This window comes from Sturnus vulgaris, chromosome 1 (assembly GCF_052056855.1).
Source record: "Sturnus vulgaris isolate bStuVul1 chromosome 1, bStuVul1.hap1, whole genome shotgun sequence".
Classification (NCBI taxonomy): domain Eukaryota; kingdom Metazoa; phylum Chordata; class Aves; order Passeriformes; family Sturnidae; genus Sturnus; species Sturnus vulgaris.
The window spans coordinates 135252768-135275410 of record NC_142243.1 but is presented as its reverse complement, the minus strand read 5'-3'; the positions used below and the strand labels follow the sequence as shown (position 1 = coordinate 135275410).

Genomic DNA, 22643 nt, shown 5'->3' with positions numbered 1-22643 from the left:
CTTCTCAACACAAATCAGAAGCAGTTCATATGGTTTCATAAGAAACAACATTTTTTGTTCTTTATTTTCAGTGCTGTTACTCTGGAACATGTCTGACCATTTTGCCATCTTCTTAGGAGCTTCTAGAGAGACTGAGAGAGCCCAAACCAAGAATTCAACTCATCACAACGTGTTAACTCAGAGGTGATGTAAGCTGTGGACTGTTTGTCTTCCTTAGCTCTTACAACAAATACCATTCTGGCACCTGGATATCAAAAGGCTCCAACAGCCTGCACACTTGAATGCTTTGTTAAGCAAACACAAGCTATGATTCAGTTAATTCCTTCACATTGCTTGGAAAAGCCTAGCATACAAATTGTTGGACAAGATATTATTTGTACCTGTGATAAAAATATTTGTTTGCTGCAAACTTACATAACACTGTTTCGATTTGACATCATTAAAGACAGCACAGCTTAAAAGCAGTAACCAAGACTTGTACTTCATGCTCTCCCCTGAAGGGGACTAGGCCTCCAAGACCTCAATAGTGATTTGTAATAGAGCTGGAATTCCACAGCAATGTAAGTACTTTGCCAGCCTAATGAGTACACAGATATTCATCTTTATTTCAGCATTTTTGTACCCTTTTGCTTAGACAAACTGACAAGAATTCACTGCAGAAAAATATAAGTAGAATTTTGCAAAAATAAATACATTGGTTCATGAAGTCTGTGTTTGTTTCTGGACTTAGAACTGTTTGAGTTGTAAAATGAAGCTAATTACATCTTTGATAAGTAGTTTATTGATCCAAGGTTGCAGAATATACTTTATTTATACTGGATGAAAAGCTAGGGTGTATTGTTACAGATGTAACAGATTTGGATTTTTTTTTAATGGCAAATTAGTCTTTGTGTCAATTTGCGAAGATTTTTACAGTGACACATTAGATCGTTTTCTGGTCTATTAATAATAGGTTGCAGGTCAAGCCATTGTGGGATAATGATAAATAGTCGACAAAAGAACTTATGATCAGTATAACTATTGTTTTATCCATGCATTTGCTGAGTAAACAGTTTATAAAAAATCACCCATTTTTCATACACACACATATATATATGTATATATATACACATCTATGACGATTAACATCAAATGCTCCCTGGATATACAAACCATGTGGTAATAATAATCCCAAAATTCCACCAACTTGAAGAGATACTATACTTCATCACATTGCCAGCAGCAGGATCTATAGGACATGTTTTACACAGCACTCTCATGAAGAGATCTCAATACTCAGTAGAGTTTTTGCACTTCATTTACAGTTTAGTACAGCTTTGTACTGAAGAAAAGTTCTTCCAATCACATTTGGTTTATTTTACTTTGCTGTATCAAGAATACTGAAGTAGAATCACAACAGTTCCACCCTTTTAAATTCCTGATGGAAACTTCTTTTTTACACAAGCAGCTCTTTGTTATTCATTTTCAAACAACTGAACAGGAATTGGACCATGAAATTTGGTGGGCTTTAAATGGTAGCATCAGGCCTCCATGTGTGTGATGGATACACTCAGCCCCCTTAACCAGACCAGCAGGAGCTCAGTACAAGCTCCAAATGAGGTAAAGGCCTGAGCTGCAGCCAGGTCAAGAACTCCAGGAAACCCCACAAGGAGCTGAGTGACCCAATGCCTGATCACGTGAATTACACTTGAATGTGTTTTTTCCAAGGCTTAGTTATCAAGGAACAAAGAAAGCTGTGGGTACAAGGAGTTTCTTGCAGACCCTTCCCATTGCATGCAATTTAACTACAAGCCAATGACAGCCTAAGTGAACTGCCTTTGAGCTCTCCCTGCCAGGCAGGATGGCTGCAGACAAGTGATCTCCCCTTGAGCTGGGATGCCTCCCAGTGTTTGGGATTCCTTATCTGAGACTGAGTGTTCCTTCTGCAGCCCGAGGAAGAGAGATCCCTTAACTGCAATAGATCCTCAGTAAGCTGCTGATAGCATGCTGAATTAATACTAATTAAATCCATGTAGGTGATTCCTTTAGACAGACTGTTGTCAAAGTCTGAGACTAAAATTGGACCTAAACTCCATCAGGAGTTTAGAAACCAAGGGGATCTACTCTGAAACTCATGACTCAATGGAAGAATTTCCTTACTCTTTGTATTTCTTTTAGATATAAACTTGTCCAGATCAGATCCAGCTGCACCTAAGCCACATCAGAGATTTGGCAAGCAAGAAGGTCCGGTCTGAATTTCATGACTCAGCATTTGGGTTACCTTACCCTTTTCCATCTTTGGCTTCCATGTAAACAATGCCAGATTTATTCCAATTCAATTTTCTCTTGTATTTTTCAGCCATGTAGTAAATGAGAGAGTGAATCTTGTTATTGAACTTCACCAACTTACACCTTTATGTATTCATATTATAATCACCTTTGCTAATGCCTTTGATGATGATTATTTAAGTTACTCTAAATCACTCATTCATGACAAATTGGTGCAGTCAGAATCCTAAATCTGGATTTGCTAAAAATTGACAATATGTAATACTACAGAATTTTTTACAGATATGCTTGGCTTACCTCTGTTTCATTTAAAGTTTTATATGATTAACAAATTTTGCAAAACATTACTTCAGGATTTCAAAGGCCAACACAATGAATGTATGGCAAAAGTCCACATTTTAGAGCAAATTATGCAACGATTATAATCACACAAGAAATTACCAACTTGAATGCACAAGGGCCCAATATGTGCAAAACTGAGTTGCACCTGTTGAACTTCTCAGAGGCAGATTCACAACTATGAACTTCAATGGAATTTGTGTACATTTAACTCACAGAATCCAGAAATTTGCCTAACCCTTTCAACTTTTCACAAGTTCCAGTGAAGGAATGGAAGAGTGCACCTACAATGATGGAATTATATGCTGGACAAAAGTGAGAATGTGTGCTTCACCAATCGGAAAGTGTTTCAAAATATATGTAATCCAAATTCTTAAAATTAAACTACATCAATAGCATATATTAAAGCTATCATATAAATCTTTTTACACTTTTTAAATAACTGTTAAACTGTGTGCCTAAAATTGTGAATTTAATGTAAGATGTGACTGATTTATGTAACTGAATATAAATCTGCAGCAGTAAATCTTGCATTAATGTAAGGATCTGACAATCCAAGGGAAAGAAAATGAAGTAATCTGCCAGTAAGAAGTCCTCAAGCTGGGGGTCAGATCCTGTTCATGGAAACCATCTGGTTGGGACCCTCCAAGCCACACCAAACACAAATGATCTTTTAAAAAAATATCCTATTCATTAATGCTTCGCAGCTGCACTGAGTGTTACTTCATTTTTCCATGGCAACATCCTTTCTGTTTCAAGGATCTGATTTCAGTTTTGGTAGCAACATGTTCGTTTGCCAATACTGAACACATTCATGTGTTAAAGAGAACGAATTATTACATTCTTGAAACAGGATCACCCCCTATTTTCATTTCTATTATGTCAAGGCCTATACATGCTAAATAATGTACACTAATGATAAACCAATGAAGCAAGCAGTATTTTCCCTTCTAATTCTGCAACGTTAAGTAAAGCATAACTCTACACTCTACACTTTTACAAACATATAAGCCTCAAAATGTCCAATGATTCTTGTATAAAAAGGAAAGCATTAAGTTACTGGAATATTTTTAATTCTTATTTTACAAAAAGGAATGTTGTTCACTAGAGAGAAGAGTGAAATAAACACTGCCGAAAAATTGTCTTCCTAACTGAGGAGGGTGGGTTGGAGGGAAGAAAACAAAGCCAATGACTCCCCAAAAGTGCAATGAAGAGGGACAAGTTGATCAAGTCTTTACAGCCTTTCATGATAGTGATAACTTAAGAAGATTCCCTTTCATAACCCACATTTTACAGCTACATAAATCAGTTGGAGTCACTGAAGATTTTCTACAAGGTGACACTTGTGTAAGGGTGTCTCTCCAGGGAAGTTGCCTCTCTCTGAATTGGTCAGCAACCCTCATACACTCTCAGCAGAAAGGCAATGTGTTTTTCTGGGTACAGAATATCATCTTGCAATGACTCCCAAGCTGCAAAGAACCACTGCTTACACACCTCATGTGCGGGTTCTGGTGCTCTCAGTATTGTAAGACCATAGCCCAGCCTCCAACACCCAAATTTGTTCTATCATTTACACCATCTGCAGCTGAGCCAGACATGCAGTGTTTGTTACCATTTTAAAAGGCAGAAGAGAAATTCTTGTTTTGAAGGTAGACAAAAGTAAAAATGTTATAAATGGAAAGCAGAACACATAAGTAAAAGAACTAAGAGAGCAGGATACCTGTACATTAAAATGACCATAATAAGGATCAGATACATTTTCTTTGACCACTTGAAACACAGTGTCATTGTGCTTCACAGTATTCCTGTTCTTTTCTAAGAGAGCTTCTAAACATTTTTTTTAAAAGGTTTTATTTAGTTACCGGAAACACAGATTTTTGTTGGTTTGTGGTAAGTAACCAACTTAAGAAATAATCCTGTCTCATAATTGCCAAATAACTGCTGGGAGCTGTAACTGCTAAATTACAAAGCACAGAATCTCTTCCTGACCCCTGGAAAACAACACAGTTCAAAGAACAGGAACTCTTATCAAATCTGTCCTTCAATTTCTTGCCTTTCAATGTTTCACTTTGTCAAAAATTTTTACAAGTTATATGCATTAAGAAAAACAAATTTTTCAGTAGTTTCAGAAAAAGGTTTTTTTTTCAAATAAATTCAGGGATATTTAAAGGCATGTGACATACCTAAGTTTTATATGAAACAATTACATTCTTACATAGTTGGCACTTGTTACAACATTAAGCATTAATTAATTTACTTTTAATACAGATCCTTCATTGTTCTCAATGGAATTCAGCATTAACAGCCAATTAAAAATAATTGTGCTTACACTACTTCACAATTTTAGCAACTATTAGTATGAAGAACATGCGAAAAATGAGTATTACCCTCCTACACAGTGTAACTGCCAAAAAGACTTCAAGGCTGCATATAAAATCCTACAACAACTAAATAATAAACCAACTTTTTATAATTAAATACGAAAGTCTTTTCACCTAAATACTAAAAGTGTACCACAACTCCAATGCATAAAACCTTCATGCAATACTCAATCAGAAGCAAGCCAGGGCTAGGGCTAAGCAAGTACCAGCTTTGGATCCAAAATAAACTTTCCAGTTACTTTGGTTCCAAACACAATTACTTACTCTAACTTCCACTAAAAGAATAATCCTTTGATGATTTTAAGTTATGAAGTTCAGTTTTATCTGACGACAACTACAGACTTTTCTGTTCTACAATCATGCAATTAAAAGATCCAGGAACATGAAAATCAGCTTTAGAAAAAAAGCCACAGTCTAAATGCTCCATCATTTAACCAGACAAATTATCCTAGAAATTTCCCTTTTCATGCCAAATAATAATACTGAAAATCTGCATGAAGTTATGATTTAAATATAGTTATATATTTTTAATAAAATGCACATTATGTATAATAAAATAAATATAATGTACTTGAATTGCAATACAGAGTCATTTTCTTACCCTCTATACATTCCTTGCACAAATTTCCCATTTCTTCCCAATTTTTTGGGCTGGTATTGAAAGTAACAAGCTATATACATATATATATATGGCATTTGTTTCTTGAAAACCATATTTAAATAAATTAGACGTAGGCACTACCAATAGTAATAAAAAGAACAGCAAACATATCTATAAATTCTTCATATTTCATGAGGAATAACTATTGCACATTTGTGTGGAAGCACATTCTCAAACTTTCCTGCAGTGCTTCCTTGGATTCTGTTGAAATGTTTCTCTGATAACATGGAATAAACCTCTGGGAAGATACTGGCAAACACAAAGTACAGTTGAAGTATAAGGATGCAATAAAGTGTGTAAGCTACTGTATGAATTCACAGGGGTGTTTAATTTCAACATTGATAAAAACTAAAAATATCATTTCATTGTCATAATGATGAAAATAGAAAGCATGAGTACCATAAAAACCAAAACTGTAAAAAGTAAATAAACCTAGAACCTCAAGCACCAGAGAAACTACCCAATACAAAAAATCATCTGTCAGTATAAGCCCTACACTGTATGTTAGGTCAGAGCAGCAAGGTATTTAGGAATTACTCTTTGAGACAAGCCCTGCCTATCACTGTCATCACTACCTTTCTTTTCTACCTAGTAACACACAAACTTCATGGTTGGTATTTTACTCATTCCTCAAAACAAATTCAATTTGTTGGTTGCTCACAAAAAAGCATACCATGAAAAATGTCTGACCAGAGTATCCTAGTCCTGATTCAGCCTTTCCATTTATAAAGGACCCAGCTCTTCTTCGTTGTCATTATTATATTTTTACTTTTATTATGATTCAAACTGTAAGCCACAATTATATAGGGAGTCTCACTGTGCTAAGTACCACCCAGACACATAACAAAAATACACTGCTTCCTTCAAATAGATTACAAAATCTCTCTTCTTATCTAGACATTTTAATCTACAGTGGTGAGAACATCAAGGAAGAAAAGAAAACAAGCAAAATACTTATAAAACAAAGATGAAAGAGAGGCTGAAAACAAAATAGATGCAGCATCTCCTCAACTCCACTATGTTCTGCAATCAGGTGACAAGTCTCAAGTTCTTGCTCTGGCAAAACCCGAACTGTTAAACTTTCTAAAAGTGTGAATTTTAAGTACTTTTTACATGAAAGAGGAGTGAAACAGCCACATATTCTGGGATGAGCCTGTATATTATTAAATATATTTCTTGATATGAAGAGGGAACAAGCACTCAACAATTACTTTCTGTAATAACAACAAAAAATTTGCCAGAAGTTATAATTAAGGCATTTTTAGCAGTTTTTTGTGTGTTTTTTTTAATTAAAAAATTTGCTACTCTTGGTGTATCATAAAATACTGATCTCAGAGAATAAGACACAGATTAGAATAATTCTAAATTAGGATAATTTCTCAATAAGCACTTGATAAGTACTGAGAATAACATAGTCCTAATTCTAGTACTTTTAAGCCATCTAATATTTGTTCCTGCAATCTTAACATTGGATTCTTAATATGGCATCTATACTGCTACATGAAAACTCTGTTTTTACTGATCAGCAGCTACAACCCAGAGCAGTATAAACCAAAATGCTTTAATCCCAGCAATCATCTCCTTGTCCTTCATGAAAAAGTTGGCAAGTAAGCTGCTGAGCCTTCACTGTGTAACAACAGCAACTGTATCACACATCTCAGGAAAGTATTTATCATACACACTTCCCTCAAATAGTTTTAGAAAAGAAAGCATTCTGCAAATCTAACTGCAGTGTTTATAATACAGAAAAGTGTGACAAGCAATTTTTAATAATATAATTTTTGAAGGACCTTTCCCTTTAAATACAAAACAGTATTTCAAAACCTAATATTTTAAAACCAAAGTATTCTTTGCTTAATTTACAAAAAAAATCTTACTTAATTTTTCATTCTCTCAGAGTTTAAAACTACTGAAATAAGACAATAAAACTTGGGAGCTCCTTTAAAACCTCTTTAATAAAAAGCACTAGGATGCATAAAAAGTATCATAAAGTTTGGAAACACATAGGGGGTTTTTTCACTTCCTTTTCATCTTACCTGAAGTGTAAGGCACTTAACTGCATTCCACACTATTCCAATAAATTCTTTCATTCTTTCCTCAGGACTTCTGCAGCTTTCAGATGAGTTCAGCATGGTTTTCACAGGGAGTGACAAAGGACGAGATTCTAAGCCAAACAAAAAATCTCAGTTACAAAAAGAATATCTAAGTAATACAATAGTAATATACTTACTGATAGCAAAGAAAAACACTTACTTTACCTTCTGAAAGTCTTTCTCTCACCGTGTATATCTCACTATGCACATAGTAATAACATGTCTCTGCTAGTTTTAAACTTGTCAATACAACCAGTTAAGCCTTGTGAGAATTACAACACAATAAAATTAAATGTTCCAACTTTTTCAACATGAACTGCTAAGAAAATATTATGAAGAATGTTTCACTTAAACAAATTAAGACAGTTTTCAAAGTGTGATAACCTATTTGACGATGCAATTGAAATCCAAGTGGTTTTCACACACACTGGTGCCAGTGTCATCTAAAGGTCTCACCTTTAGAAAATTGTAAGGAATGACAGACCACGTTAAATAACAGCCTTTAATTTGTTTTCTTTGAAAAATTCCCTTAAAAATTTGAGCATGCTTCCAAAAAAAGGCATAAAAATTAAACTATCTTCTTACTTTGTCAAATTTTAAGGTAATAAAGTATGAAATATTTCAGCAAAATTCAGTGTTTTCTAATAAAAAGAGACGTTTCCTTAAACCGTTAGTTATTCAATAACATGAAAAGATTTTAGAAATGTTAAATTAAATATAAGCACACTAGAACTTCAAAAGAGGACTGTGAGTGGCACATAGTTCCTTCTGGCATGTTTTACAGAACATCCTCCACCTTGTGTTTTGGGATATGCACAGAACTATTGTCAGATTATTTAACATTTCTAGTTTTGGCCTAAATGTTGTTGAGCTAACAAAACTGCAGGAATAAATTATGAAGACTTCATGACTTAAATTTAAACTAAATTGAAATCAACTTGTGACAATTTATGTCTACCAATTTTGCAGCTCGGAGAAAACTGTGGCATGAAAATTACAGAAAAGTTCTTAGGAAAAAATTATGCTATCAATTGAACTAAGGAAAGCAAAAAAATATGGTCCTTGATATGTATCACTGGTTCCTCAGTAATGCAATAAAACATGCAAAGATTTAAAACTGAAACATCTAAGTGGTGAACTTTGGCCAAGAGAATGCAATGTTAATGTCACTGGATGAATTCATGTGTAACATTTTCCCTATCAAGGCTAGAGCTCAATAACATTATCAGAAAAAAATCCCTCAACAAATAGGATTTGTAATCATCTTAAAGAGAAATGTTCAATTAATTAAACAGATGGAGAATCCAAAGATTCAGAAAGAGAGGTGGTCAAAAGAGTGAAAGAGGATTTTTATGGCTGCAGTATAATTAGTCCTCTCAGAGACTCCTGGCTCCAATTATGGATACATTAGAAGGATATGGAACGAAAACTGGCTCATGAGAGTGTAAAAAGCGTGACATTTCAGGACTGTTTGTTGTCAGCTGTTCTGGAGAGACAAACATGTAAATTGTCCATCTGGAGAAGCAGCATGCAATAGCTGTTTTATAACATCTCACATGGACAGCTTTATGCCATGAAGTATGTCTTCCATGCACATTACAAATGGATTAAGTTAAAAGAAAGGGATTAGTCAAGGAATAGCTGCTCTCCTTTAACTTATTACCCCACCTCAACTCATACCATCTTCTGTGCAGTCAGGCCCTACATTACACACACACTACAGGGTAAGAACCAGGAACAGCTGAGTACCAAGAACTCTAGAACTCAAGTGTGGGTAAGGGTGTGAATGGCATACAAAGTCACTGTAAGACTCCAGGAATTTCACAGGTAAGATGCTTCACTTCAGGATGAGTAGATAAATCCAATGTAAACCTACATATTCTACAATGCATTCAGCAGGGACTATCAACATCCTACATCACTTAACACGTGCATCCCTCATGGGTGGGATTTAAAGCTAGGTTTTGTTCCAATCTCCCATATATTATTTGCAGGAAAACAAACAATGCTGATTCTCTCTCAATTAGCAGAATAGCCAGAAATAACAAGCTGTGAATTAAAAATAAAATTAACTGACTGAAGTATCTCCTGTTTTTCTTCATTTATGTGTAAATAAAACTTGCAAAATTCCAAGAATATCTATGAGAAAAACTAGCTTTGTTATAACCCCTCCAGTTCAACCAAGAGACCAAAAAAAAGGAAGTCTCAAAACCCAACAGAGAGATAGGAACCATTCAACCATAAACCGTGGGAAATAGAAAAGGAATGAAAAGTATATCAGATTAGAAAGAAGAAACACGCAACAAAGTAACTCCTGAAAAGGAGAAAGTAGAACTTTTTTTTTTTCCCCTCCCTGTACTGTAAATCCCAGAATTTTGCCTGAAGGGATGCTGGGAAAGAAGTGTCTTAATTCCCTATCAGACAAGGAGATCAGGACATGACATTTGCTAAGACACTGTCCATGTGTGTTTGGCTAGTTTTCAGTAGACACGTAGACTGGATCAGCCTCATCTGTGTTTCAGTATGAAGGCAATTTCCTATAAATTAATTATAAATAAATTATAAATTCCTATAAAATAATCATGCTACTTAGCTACTACTGAACTGAAAACCTCAGAATATTTCCTGGCAATGTAATCAGTCTTGTGTTCAACCCTGGTACCAGTTAGAAATAACTAGATAGAAAATACGGTTTGTATGAAACACTTCCAAATTGATGGGGGAAAAAAACCCCAAACCACCAGAGAGGGGACTGCTTCAGATTATGCCAGTTGAATTTTAAAAAGAAACAGTGTAAAGGAATGTAAAATGCCCCCACTTTTATCTTTTAGTCCCTTATTGTTTAACTGGTGATTTTGCAAACATATACACCCCATCAATCCCACAGAAGCTGCCACACTTAACAAGTTCAGAATATATTGGTAATGAACAGACTTTTTCAGAAAAAAAAGGGACTCATCAAAGGAGCATTTTTCATAACTCATTTTGCAATTTCTGATTAAAGTACAGAAGGAGTTTGAAGTGGCATTCCTGCAAAATTAATCATTATAGTATTCACTATGTAGGAGATGCCATCATGCAAGACTTATAGGTATAAATTCCAATTAAAGGTGTCTTTCTTATACAGACATATGTCTCCTTCATTGTGTTTTTTAGCCTACTGGAAATGAGGGGGTTTTTTAGCACCTTGATCCAATTTTGAGACTAAAAAAAATTTTTGTGAAAATGACACTACTCTGTGCTATTAATATTCAGTGACTTAAGAAACAGAAAAGGGAAAAGAAAACTTCTGAGGTGCAATTTGGGACAAACGGACATTTCCTCAAATAATTCAATGCAGAAAAAACCCACACATCAGAGACTTCCACTACTGGGTTGAAGACTGTTGATAATCTGTAGGCATTGATGGCTTCAAGCTTTCCTCTCTCCTTACAACTTGTAATTAAATAAAAGGGAGGTACCTTATTCCTGATTTCTGTGTGGTACAGACCTACCAGGTCTCAATCTCTCTGGCACAAGATGGACAAGATTCCTGTCCCACTGTATGCCTCAGATCCCTCAGGCATTCAGAAGGCAGCAGCTTCTTTCTGGCTGGAAAAGGTTTTCCTGCTGCAGGCAAATCCACACTTTCACTGATGCCCAAAAGCTCAGTGTGCTCCTCCTCCAGGACAGGTGCAGAGCCAGCCAGGCAGGCAGCAGGACCCTCCTCCATCACATCTCATGACCCTACCCAACATGTGTCTGCCCCATGACCTCAACAAAAGGCTGGGTCAGCTTTCCTTCCAACACCACATCATCTGTTATAGAACAATAGGGAGCTAAGCTGAGGAAAATGCTGTTACACACTGACCACAGTCACCAAGAGGCCATGACAGCAAAACACATTGAAGGAAAAAAGCAATCAGAGGAAAGTGTTGTCCTGCTACATCCCTCTTTTTCTAGGAAGGTCTTTCCTCTATAAAAATTGGAAGTGGTCGGCATGGAGTCAAAATACTCAATGGGATTTCTTTAACAAGTACTCATTTTCATGAGTTAGATATGTCTTTCCATGAAAAAATAAACCCAAAAATATTAAGGTGTTTGCAACAAATGCAACACCTTAAGGAACTGATCAAGGGGTCTAAAGGATTAGATATGAGATGAAAATGCCTTGGAGGAGAAAATTCAAACTTTAAACAACCCCCCAAAAATCAAAATGGCCTACATTTTTATTTTTTCTTTTTTTTTATAGAAAATGAATTGTTTTCTTCATATGTAAAAAAATCCCCAAAATTACCCCCCCAATTAAACTTCAAACAGCCACTACCTTCTAAAAACCTGCAATTTTCTTTAAATCAGCAGGTTTTTGGTTTTGTGTATAATACTATATAGAAGTAAAAATTCAGTGAAACTTATAAAACCTTGTTTGTCCATAGGTTTGCCTTCCAATTTTCCTCACAAGTCTCTATATTTTTACATTTGCAACACAACAGAACTAAGCATATGTGTTTATAAAGATATTTGAAGGCATTACAAATCATCCACACTTTTGTGTAAATGCATGACAGACAAATTCTGTTCCCAATATAATGCACATCCCTTAAAAATTTTTGTTTGTGATTTAATATTAAAACATTTTACAAATACAAGGAATTGCAAAAGCATAAAAGGAATTCTTTTTAAAATACTTCCTATCTTAATGCACTATTTTACCTCTCATTCAAAGTTAATCAAAGCAGCAGCTCACTCTAACTATGCAGAGAAGTTCAAGCCTGCATTTATCAATATTTTATGAACCATCAGTATTCTTTAGAAGCCTTTCACTAATATTCAAGTTTTATTTTTGGGATGTCGTAAGACAATTATTCTCCACACCCCTATTCCTGGCTGAATGATACTTGAATTGTTAATTTTCTAAGAACAAACGATGTTAATTACTTTTTGAAGTTTACACTTTCCATCAGAATGTTTGAGAATAAAAGCAGTACTTAAATGACAGCAGGAAGTCCTTTTAAGCTTACAAAAATATGCAATATGTTTGCCAGCATACTGAATGGTCTTTGCATAAATAATTTCTTTACTGGCCTTTGAGCATTTTTTTCCTTCTACTTTATTAACAGTGCAGATAGTACATTATTTTTATCAAGATAATAATTGAGAGACAGTCCCTTATGGGAGTGGGTCCCTCATATGCAGGGAAATGGCAGCAGAGAGGTTTAGTGACTAAGTTTGTGTGCTCACCCAATGAGCTAACAGCAGAGTAAGTGTTAAAACACAGATCCTTTTAACATATGTCAATAAACAAAGACAAATGTGATATTAATGTTGTGCAACAAGAAAGGATCTTTCTGTGTGAAAGTGTATATTGGCTAGGGAATGCCTATGGTCAGCATTTTCTCCCACCAAATTCCTAATGATTGCTGCACTACTTCTGGCAAAAAATACCTATTTAGTTCTGGAAACAAAAATAAAAGAGGACTGATGCTTTTGTATAAATCAAAACCAGCCATTCAGAGGCCAAACTGAGCTACTAGATTAGTAAATACAAAAATGTGATATTTGTGTGCTCATATCTAAAGTCCACACCCGAATTTATCTTAGTATCACTTACCATTCCAAATACAATTTATACTATGAAGTAAGAATTCCAGCTTTTGGATCTGCAGTAAGTTCTAATAAATGTGGAATTCTGCCTAGTATTCTGCCTTTTTAAAAATACACAGACAGTTCCTTAGGCTTATAACTATAATCTAAAAATGAACAACCATTTGTTCTCTCTCAACACCGAATTTCTTCATGCATAAAGAATGTTTGATATACTCATAGGCTTTGAGTTACTAATGTTTCTGAAATCCACACAGTGTACTAAAGAAATCATGCCACCATAACAAAAATGTTAAACATTTTACTAGCTGACAAAACTCAGAAAAATTCATTTTTGATATAGATATGTGAATGTCTAGACATTTAAAACTTTCTATAAATCACCTGTGCCTGGACACCTTCCTTTTAAATAATCCAAGAACAAAGTCCATTTATAAAAATCTTAGTATTCTCAGGCACCCTAAGTAAATGTGCATCAGATTTAAATTCCTAATTTTTTTATTCCTTTAAGTATTTTACTTAACCTATTTAGCATCTATTTAATTTCATTCATCTTCCCAAATTAACCATCAGTCATACATTTCATAGTAGGCATGAATAAACGATAATCATTCAGTTCATTGAGCAGAAATAGTGACCTACTAATTCAAATACTTCAGATAATCCATTGATTTCTCACCAGTCAGACTTCTCTCACATTTGCCAGGTTTTTGCATTCCAACAGCTCATTTTAGCAGGAATCTAACTATGCATTCTAGTCAGACTTTAAGAAAAACAAAAATCAGTAACTGCATCCAGTTTTGCTAAGTACAGGTCCTATTCTGCTACACTGGAACTTTTTGGTAGAAATTTTATTAACTTAAAATAAAACTTCAAATAAAAACATCAGTTTGTCTGGCATCAGCTGGTCCAAATAAAAGAGAGATGTGTCTAAATTTAAAGCTTTGTCCTTTGTTCAGTTTTATGTAGAAGTATATAATAGTGGTTCAGAAATATCTCATGTATACTTTGAAGGAATTTTAAGAATTCCTTCAGTAAAGCTTTCAAAATTGAATTACTAACAGTTCCCATAAACCCCAAGAAATTCCAATTATAGTAAATATCTAACAAGCAATTCAAGTTTTATTATTTCTACCCTATGAAATGTTAAGAAGTGACTGAAAGGAAAGATGGGGATCTTTCTTTGCCTGGTTTCCTACGGAAAGAAGGGTTAGGCAATCCTATATTCCCTGCATATACATACAATTCAGTTGCTTATCTTGTAACTCCTTAGTTATTTATTTGCTGGTCAAATTCAAAAGGGTAAATATTTCAAAGTTACTATGTTTCTACAAGTTCTGGGAAAATAAGTAAGCAGGGTAAATCAGCAATAAATTGGCAAAAGAAGTTCTGTCCTTATTAGAATTTAGGGGATTTATATAGAACAGAAAACATAAAGTCTATCTAAGACAAGAGTTCTCAATTTTCTTGTTATACACCATCCTCCATCTACTTGAAATACAAACAGTAAACTAGGTGTAGCAGCATTTATAAAGCTTTCAAACTCTTTAATTAGTTCTCTTTAAGAATATCATTCCAAAGAACAAAATATCAGTCTTTCAAAACATAAGAGATTTTTCCAAAATGCAATGCTTTTATATACTTTATTTCTCTCCATATGCACATACTCTTACATAATACACCAACACTTCCTGCAGAATGAAACAAGGCTGGATTCTCTTCTCAGCTTTGAACTTTGAAGTAACTGGATTTGTAGTGGAATTTGAAGACCAGTTGCTATGTGAGATGCAGACCTGGTCTAGGAAAAATGCTGCCCCAAATCCATCACTATTTAATTCTCTCTTGCAAATGCTCTTCCAGTCTGTACCCCAGACAATAAAATGGAGAAGTCAGGTGCTAGACATAGCAATGCCAGCTTTTGCAGGCCTGATGTACACTCATGACAGGGCTGAAATGCAGTCACCACCTGTACCACGAGCAAACATCTTGCATAACAGGGATCAGCAAAATTTTATTTTACAAGTGCATGTTCAATCATGGGACAAGGCACTCAGTTTTCAGCTTTCATAACAGGTTATGGAGCTTACTCCAACCAGAAATGTCATATCATGTCTTCCTAGAAGATACATTAAATTCCATTTTCCTACCTGTTCTCTGGCTATAAGGAAAGTTAGCTTTCTGAGTGACAAAAAATTAATAAACTTTTCAGCCTCTAAAGCAGCTTCTTTCATTAAAGGCCTTCTTCATACTAAGAGTATGTGTAAGGCCACTTTCTCACTGTTACTGAAAAATTAAATGCCATAGTCACTGGGTTACACCTCATAAGAGAGTGTTGAATTGTGTCTGTAATATCATGGTTGCTTCCAAACTGACAAATATTGGATCATGGTAGATGCTAGTACAATTACACTGTCATGGCTAAAAAAACAACTCATTAGGAGGCAGCAAAAAAGCCAAACCTCCACACCCAATTTCATCTTTGATCATGGAAAATGCTGTATTTTTCAAACACAGTGAAAATAATTATAATAATTTTATAAATATGAAATAAAATTACTGATTATTTTAGTAATGAACAAGCACACATCTTGAACGTGTGAAAACTGACACTTGGGACTAAATCATTACCAATAGTGTGCCCAACACAGCTTTCAAAAATTGTTCTGTTCATCTACTGCAGTTCATACTATATTCCTGCATAAGTATGTAACAGATATTACAGAATTACACACAAATATAGAAATCATTTTGCCTCTATCCAGACATGAGAGCTCTGCCTCTGTGCACAGCTACAGGTCTGTGAATTACTGAACAAACATGGAACTGCTGAATTGCTGAGAATGGGAGAAGTGGGTGGACAGAAAAACAGACATAACCTTTTTTTCTATATTCTTTGCTCCCTTCCTTTTTCACAGCCACATCATATCATAAACCATATATTCTATTACCTTATTCTGGTTGTGAAGCCTCTGTGGTTAAGGAGTTTTATAAAAAACTACAAGTTGAGACTTCAGAACAGAAACCCTGTATTTTCAGAGACAGATACCATACAGATAATAGTTTTGCTCTTTTCTCATGCTTTATTTTTGGCAAGGTGTCAGCAGCCATTATCTAATAAACTGAACTCAAGATCAATATTTGAAATAATTTTACAGCTTTTATTGCAAACTGAATTGATTTAGTACATAGGGTTGGTCTCTAGCAGTTCTCAAGGCAGTGATTGCTGAGATCATGCTAGGCTTGAAGAGAATTAATTCAAAATCACCACCTGAACAGCTTGATTTTGAGATAAACTCTCTTTCAATGCACAAATACCATGCATATGTGCATATTATCAATGCAAGATCTCAGTTTTCTGACAACCTAGAACACATGTACCTATAGCCTTGATAATTAATAAATATGAGATACACAAGGCTCATTGCCTCTTACATAGAATGCTTTTGTAGAATTGGTAACATTAGATGTCCTAGATCTATGATCAGTGTGGTATTCCCACTCTAAAAAGGTGACAGGAAATAACAAAAGAAAACTCAGATAAAATAGGTGAAATTAAAAGAGAGGAAATACAGTGAAAGATGGTGGGAGTGAGTGACCCAGAAGAATTAGAAAGAAGAAGAATCACAGGCACTCTATTTTTAGTTAAATAAACTTCAGTCACTCATTCATTATGTTCCAACACAATATACAGCTGCAAAGAAACAAATTTTCAAAGAAAGAATCCACTGAAACTTCTCTGAGAATGAGATTTCACCTTTCAAATTAGCATTTATCCAACCTTTTCTAACCTCTGCAATTTATGGCTTTGTAATCAGAGACTTTTTATTTTGGTGACACAAAATATGTGTTAGCTTCTACTGTCCCCTGAATTTTCCTCTACTAAGCCAATTTTGACAAACCTGGCATAAGCAAACTCTATAGGAAAAGATTCCAACATCACATGAAGTTCACTGAAACCTCACTTTTGCTTTCATGACATTTTTTATACTTTATAATTTCATTTTATTCTTCCTCACACACAAAAAATACCCCAAAAAAGCAAATCTGGCATCCATGGCATTTCTAGATTTCGAACAATAATGTTTTCTTCTAGTAGAATATTCTGGTGTGATCAAAAAGATAATAGTCAAACTGAAGAATAACAAACACTGAAGAACTAAAAGGGCTACTATACTGAGCAGGCACCAGACTGGGACACTAGTTTTCAAAATCCAAGTACAAAGATATTTCAGCAAACTATAAGCCTATTTTTTATACACTGGTTAAATAAATTTTAAAAAACTAACCTAGGATCTATTCATGCAAATAGCTGGATTTGAATGTCAAATATTCAAAATAATGGAAGTTTTTCTAGTGAAGTACACCTTTGCGCTTTGCAGGCACAGGAAGAATTAACATCAAGAAGAAACAAATCATACCATTTATGATGTTGATAAAGCAGAACAGATGACAAATACAGTTAAAAGAATAATATGCTTGGTACAGTCATTTCATCACAGGCAAAAATAAAGGAAATGCATAAATGAATTGTAAAAATAAATGGATAAATGGTAAAAATTAAGAATATTCATGAATGAAATGGAAGTCCTCAAAATTAATCTGCTGTTTTACTACCAGTGATAATGTGACAACCCACTAATATTCAGCAAACAGATTTTCTGGGTTAGGCACTTCTAATCACAAAAGAGCATTTAACTATCATTAACGAACAAGACTGTAATCTTAAGTTTCAGCAGACAACATCTCAAAGTGCTTCAGGATAATCTGGAAATAAACATCAATGCAAAGGAAAAGAGACTTTGTTCAGTGTATTTCAGAAGGATCACTAAAAGTCTCATCTGGAGAGTAATTTTTTTTGGATGATCACCTACTTTACTACTTGCAGACAGTACCATATGAATAAATACACTAGAAATTCCAAGAAAACCATATTATCTTGACGATTGGTAATGAAGTTTCACTTTAAATTCTTAAGTAGCCAAAAAATACTCCTAAAATAAATAATTTCTTGAACTCCATAAGCAGAAGTGCCAACAAATGCACTTTCTATGGTTGAGTGATTCTTAAAACAGTAAATTTTAACTGTTTATGCACAGATCTTGACTTACACAGATGCCAGACTTTAAGTAATGTAAAGAGACTGACTGAAATTAGAGATTAATCACAGTGTGAAGTCTGACAAAATCATGGACTAAATATGAAGGTGAATAGCAGATATTCTACTGAAAGGAGATCTTCTTTATCTCATTTTACAAAATATGTTACATTAGATTATCAGGACCCCAAAGGCAGCACTAAACAAAAATGAGAATAAAAATAAACATGTATTTGAAAATTATACATTTGATTATTTTTAATTTTAGAAGTTTTAATTTCTCTAAAGCTGAAAGTTGTTCCCTTGTACTTGCATGGCTGATGCTGTTCAGTTGTGGCAGCATATTAGTGAGGGAGACTACAAATGCAGAATGGATAGTTTCAATTAAGTGATATACCTGTTATTGTTTTTGTTTTGACAGGACTGCTGGCATACTCAGAGGCTTGATTTGACTGCTGCCTTGGCAAAGGGGCACTTCCAACTGATGCTTCATCCTCTTTCTTTCGAGTTACTGACACACCAAGCGGAACAGCTCCTACAGACTGCTAGAGAAAGAAGTACCTTGTGAATCACTAAAACTCAAAACACATTAACACAGAAGTATGGTATTATCATGAGAAACCTGTTTTGAACCACATATTTGGAAATGTACAGAAGACAGCTTGAAACACTGATTGGAGCACAAATATATATATAAACAAATAGAAATTAAATGCTACATTCATATTTGACCTTGTAATTCTTTATTTCAGTCCTGTTAGTCTGAGGAAAAGCTCTATGAAAACAAAAAAGTGAAATAAAGCTATCTTAGAGTACCATTGTTGTTATTCAACCAAAAACCATAGGAATAAATCTGGCTGATCAAAGGAAAATAATTACCTAAATGTTTAATGAAAACTGGAAAATTTTTGCCAAATATGAAGACCCAAAGACACTTACTAGCCTTCATTAAATACAAAAGATAGGATGTATTGACATTTCTACATTATTGTGCTTCTTCCTAACATTTTAAATATAAGATTTAACTGACTGCTACTGATTTTGAACTGTTATGACTTTCAAGCATATCAATAAATGAGAAACTGCTCAAAATGTGAAACCACTGACATATACAGAAATACAAAACTGTAGGCATTAAAACAAAGTTTGAAGGACTGTATCCTTATTTTAAGATTAGAAAAGAGAGATGTGTATTAATCCACATGGATTCTGGAACAAATGAATAGTCTATTGGCTTTGTTGTTACTTTTTTATTAATGCAAGCAAGAAAAGACAAAATTATTAAAAACAATTTGATCCTCAATGTTGCTATACTGTTGGCACTTAACATTTTGCTCTAACATCAGCTGCTCTGTAAAATGCAGATGCAAGCCAGTCAACAAAAGCAGAGCATTTCTACCACTGATTTTGCAGACGGTTATCATTTAAAGATGACAAAGTTTTTTTCTAAAGATCAGACATTAGGATTACACGCATCTTAATTTTTGTGTAATTTAATTTTGTTCGTATTGGAGTGAAAATGTAATCCATATAACTGTGTAATGAGAAACCTCACACATTGCATTAGGAATCTCTGTGGGAAACAAATTCGTGTGAGGCGGGCAATGCGCTTGTAAATTTTCTCCAATAGAAAACACATCACTGAATCAAGCAGTGTGCAATATGTGCACACATACAAAACCCCAAAACAAACAGAAAAATCACTTAATTGAAGGAGAATGGCTTCCAAATGCCTTCACCATTTTCCACTATAAAAGTAAATTAAAATAAGACAATCAACTATTTAATCCTACTCCAGTGAAAACAATCAATTTATATATACAGTGGTATGCAAAGTTAATAAAAAAATACTAATTTCAATGACAAACAGAACTCTCATCTCTCCTCCTCCCTCTGAATGTACAGTCATTAGCTTTGTCTCCAAAAGCACTAGAAAGTTTTTCTGGAATACAGTAACATGCCACCTTGGCATACTCTCTAGTTACAACAACAACAACAAAAATCTCCATCACTTTTGAACAGACAAGCTTTACACCACAGAAATACTTTCCACTTGCATACAGGGAGATGATCTGAAGTTTTGTAGACTTTCATCGGACATTTTACATCACTTATTTTCAAAATCTTGCAATTTCTCTGATACAGCTTTCATAAGGCATAGCCATCTGCAGCTTTCTCATGACAGCAACTGATGATTGCCATGATTTGGCAATTCTGGATGTAACACTACAAGAACATTGACTTGCCAAAGTGAAGCAATAATTTCTGAAAAATGAATGCAACAACATAGGACAGTACAAAAGACAATAGGATGGAAATACTGCCTGAAGAAGCTGTATCTATTTCTGAACCACTGAAGAAATGGATCAGCAAAATATAATAAGTTACACTACTAGTCAAAGAGTGAAAAACATCAGGGCTATCACAGCCAGATAAAGCTGGAAAAAATTATGACCAAATATTGAGTGCTGATCTGGACAATGAAACAGCTGTTTCATCTTTGCTCACTGAAATCAAGCCTGATGTTGCTGCTGATGACGCCCAGTACAATCTTGTCAGGTTTTTGGCAAAAGATTTCTGGTTAAAAGAATCCAGAAGATGAAAGATCAGTGTTGAACTATATGGAAAAGGATCATCAAGATTTGGGGTTTAGCCACAGACTGATGAGGAAATTGTGGCTTGGGAAATAGCAGATGACAAGAGCCCCACAGCTGTAGGAGAAGATGAATCTGATGGGAAAGGAGACATTGTGGCGAGCATTATCACAAGCATTTCATCACAAGAATCCAAAAAGCCAGCTATGAAGTAGGATGTAGTCAAGCTTAAATACACCTACTTGGGATTAAGCTTTATGGTTACTAATTGGTAGTGCCACAGAAGATAAAGAACATGTAACAAAGTTCTGGAACTACAGCAGCATTTATATGAGACTGTTTTGTTGACACAAAGTCAAAATCAGATTCTATTCGAGAATACTGACCATTTTATCAATGCCATAATGTTTTGTGGCAATTATATATAGAATATTAAAACAGTAACAATTCACAGGATTCAAAATAAAAAACGGTTACTACTTTTCAAATGTAATTATTACAGTTAGGTTTTTTTTTAGCAGCGGCTGAAAAACAATCCTTTTCTAAATTTAATTTTTATTGGCACAAATAATCTGACACATTACATACCATGTTGAGTATGTGTACACAAAACACACACATACATGCCATTTAAGCATGCAAATAGATCAACAGATACCAATTTTAATTTTTTTTTTTACTTCATACTACATGGTCAACATGACTTTGGAAATGATAAAGATCTAAAATCAGAGAAAGGCTCAGAAAAGTAATTGCTAAAAACAGCTGGCCAAAAACACAACGGCCCAAGTATTTCCTGATTTATGTGGAGACATGCCAACTAACTGAAGCCAAAATACCTATAAAGAGGACTAATTTGCCTTAGGTGAATTAATATTGTATTTTCCTTGGGATTTTTTGTAAATAAATGTTTTATTTCTGAATTATAATTTCCCACAAATGTGAGGCTGAAGAGACTGTAGGCAGATCTGGGAGCATGAGAAATGAGTTTTACAGAAAACTTGAACAACTGAGCAGACGAACAACTTTCATTCAAGGGATGCCAATACAGTCACCTCCCTGATAACAAACCATAGGCAAAATAATATTCTGAGATAGGAACCTAAATATCATCACTGGCTTGTGAAATGTGAAATTCAAAAGTGTGAGCCCAGAGGTGTTGCTGTCCTTGCAATGGTACTAAACCCAGTTATCCCACATGATGGATGCTGCATGCACACAGACTGATGTTAAATGTGCAGTAGCTGGCAACCAGCAAGCAGGAAGAAAAATCAACAAAATCATGGGAGTGGGGACAGATAGCAACTCTGCTCAAGACATGGTTTTTATTGAACATCTAAGATCACTGGCATGCAATCACTATCTAGCTCAGAGAAGAAAATTTACTTTTGCTTACAAGACTGCCCCAACCGTACCAGAATGAGCTGTGACAGCAAGGAGGATCCACCCTGTCTACCTTGCAACAAGTTCTAATCACATGAAAATGCAATCACTGCTTGACTAATGAGTTCCATTTAATTGTTTTGATTTCTAAAATTATTAATACACTTAAATTGTTTCAGAGAGTTCAAACAAAGCAAGGCATTGGGCCTAGTTCCCAATTAAATTAAATGACTTAATAAAATTGCA

At 34.6% G+C, this 22643-nt stretch overlaps 1 protein-coding gene across 9 annotated transcripts in view; it reads right to left on the bottom strand.

Annotated features, from left to right (window-relative positions):
* The window catches only part of VPS13B (vacuolar protein sorting 13 homolog B), a 426148-nt gene that overhangs the window by 207017 nt on the left and 196488 nt on the right, over nucleotides 1-22643 (bottom strand). For 8 of the 9 annotated variants that reach the window (XM_014879767.2, XM_088154920.1, XM_014879771.2 and 5 more), the window contains 2 exons: nucleotides 18818-18965; nucleotides 7686-7813 (listed from right to left, as the gene is read on the bottom strand). In XM_014879767.2, coding sequence (XP_014735253.2) covers nucleotides 7686-7813; nucleotides 18818-18965 — 276 coding nt within the window. The remainder of the gene's footprint in view (nucleotides 1-7685; nucleotides 7814-18817; nucleotides 18966-22643) is intronic. The other variant, XM_014879769.2, reaches the window with a different exon arrangement.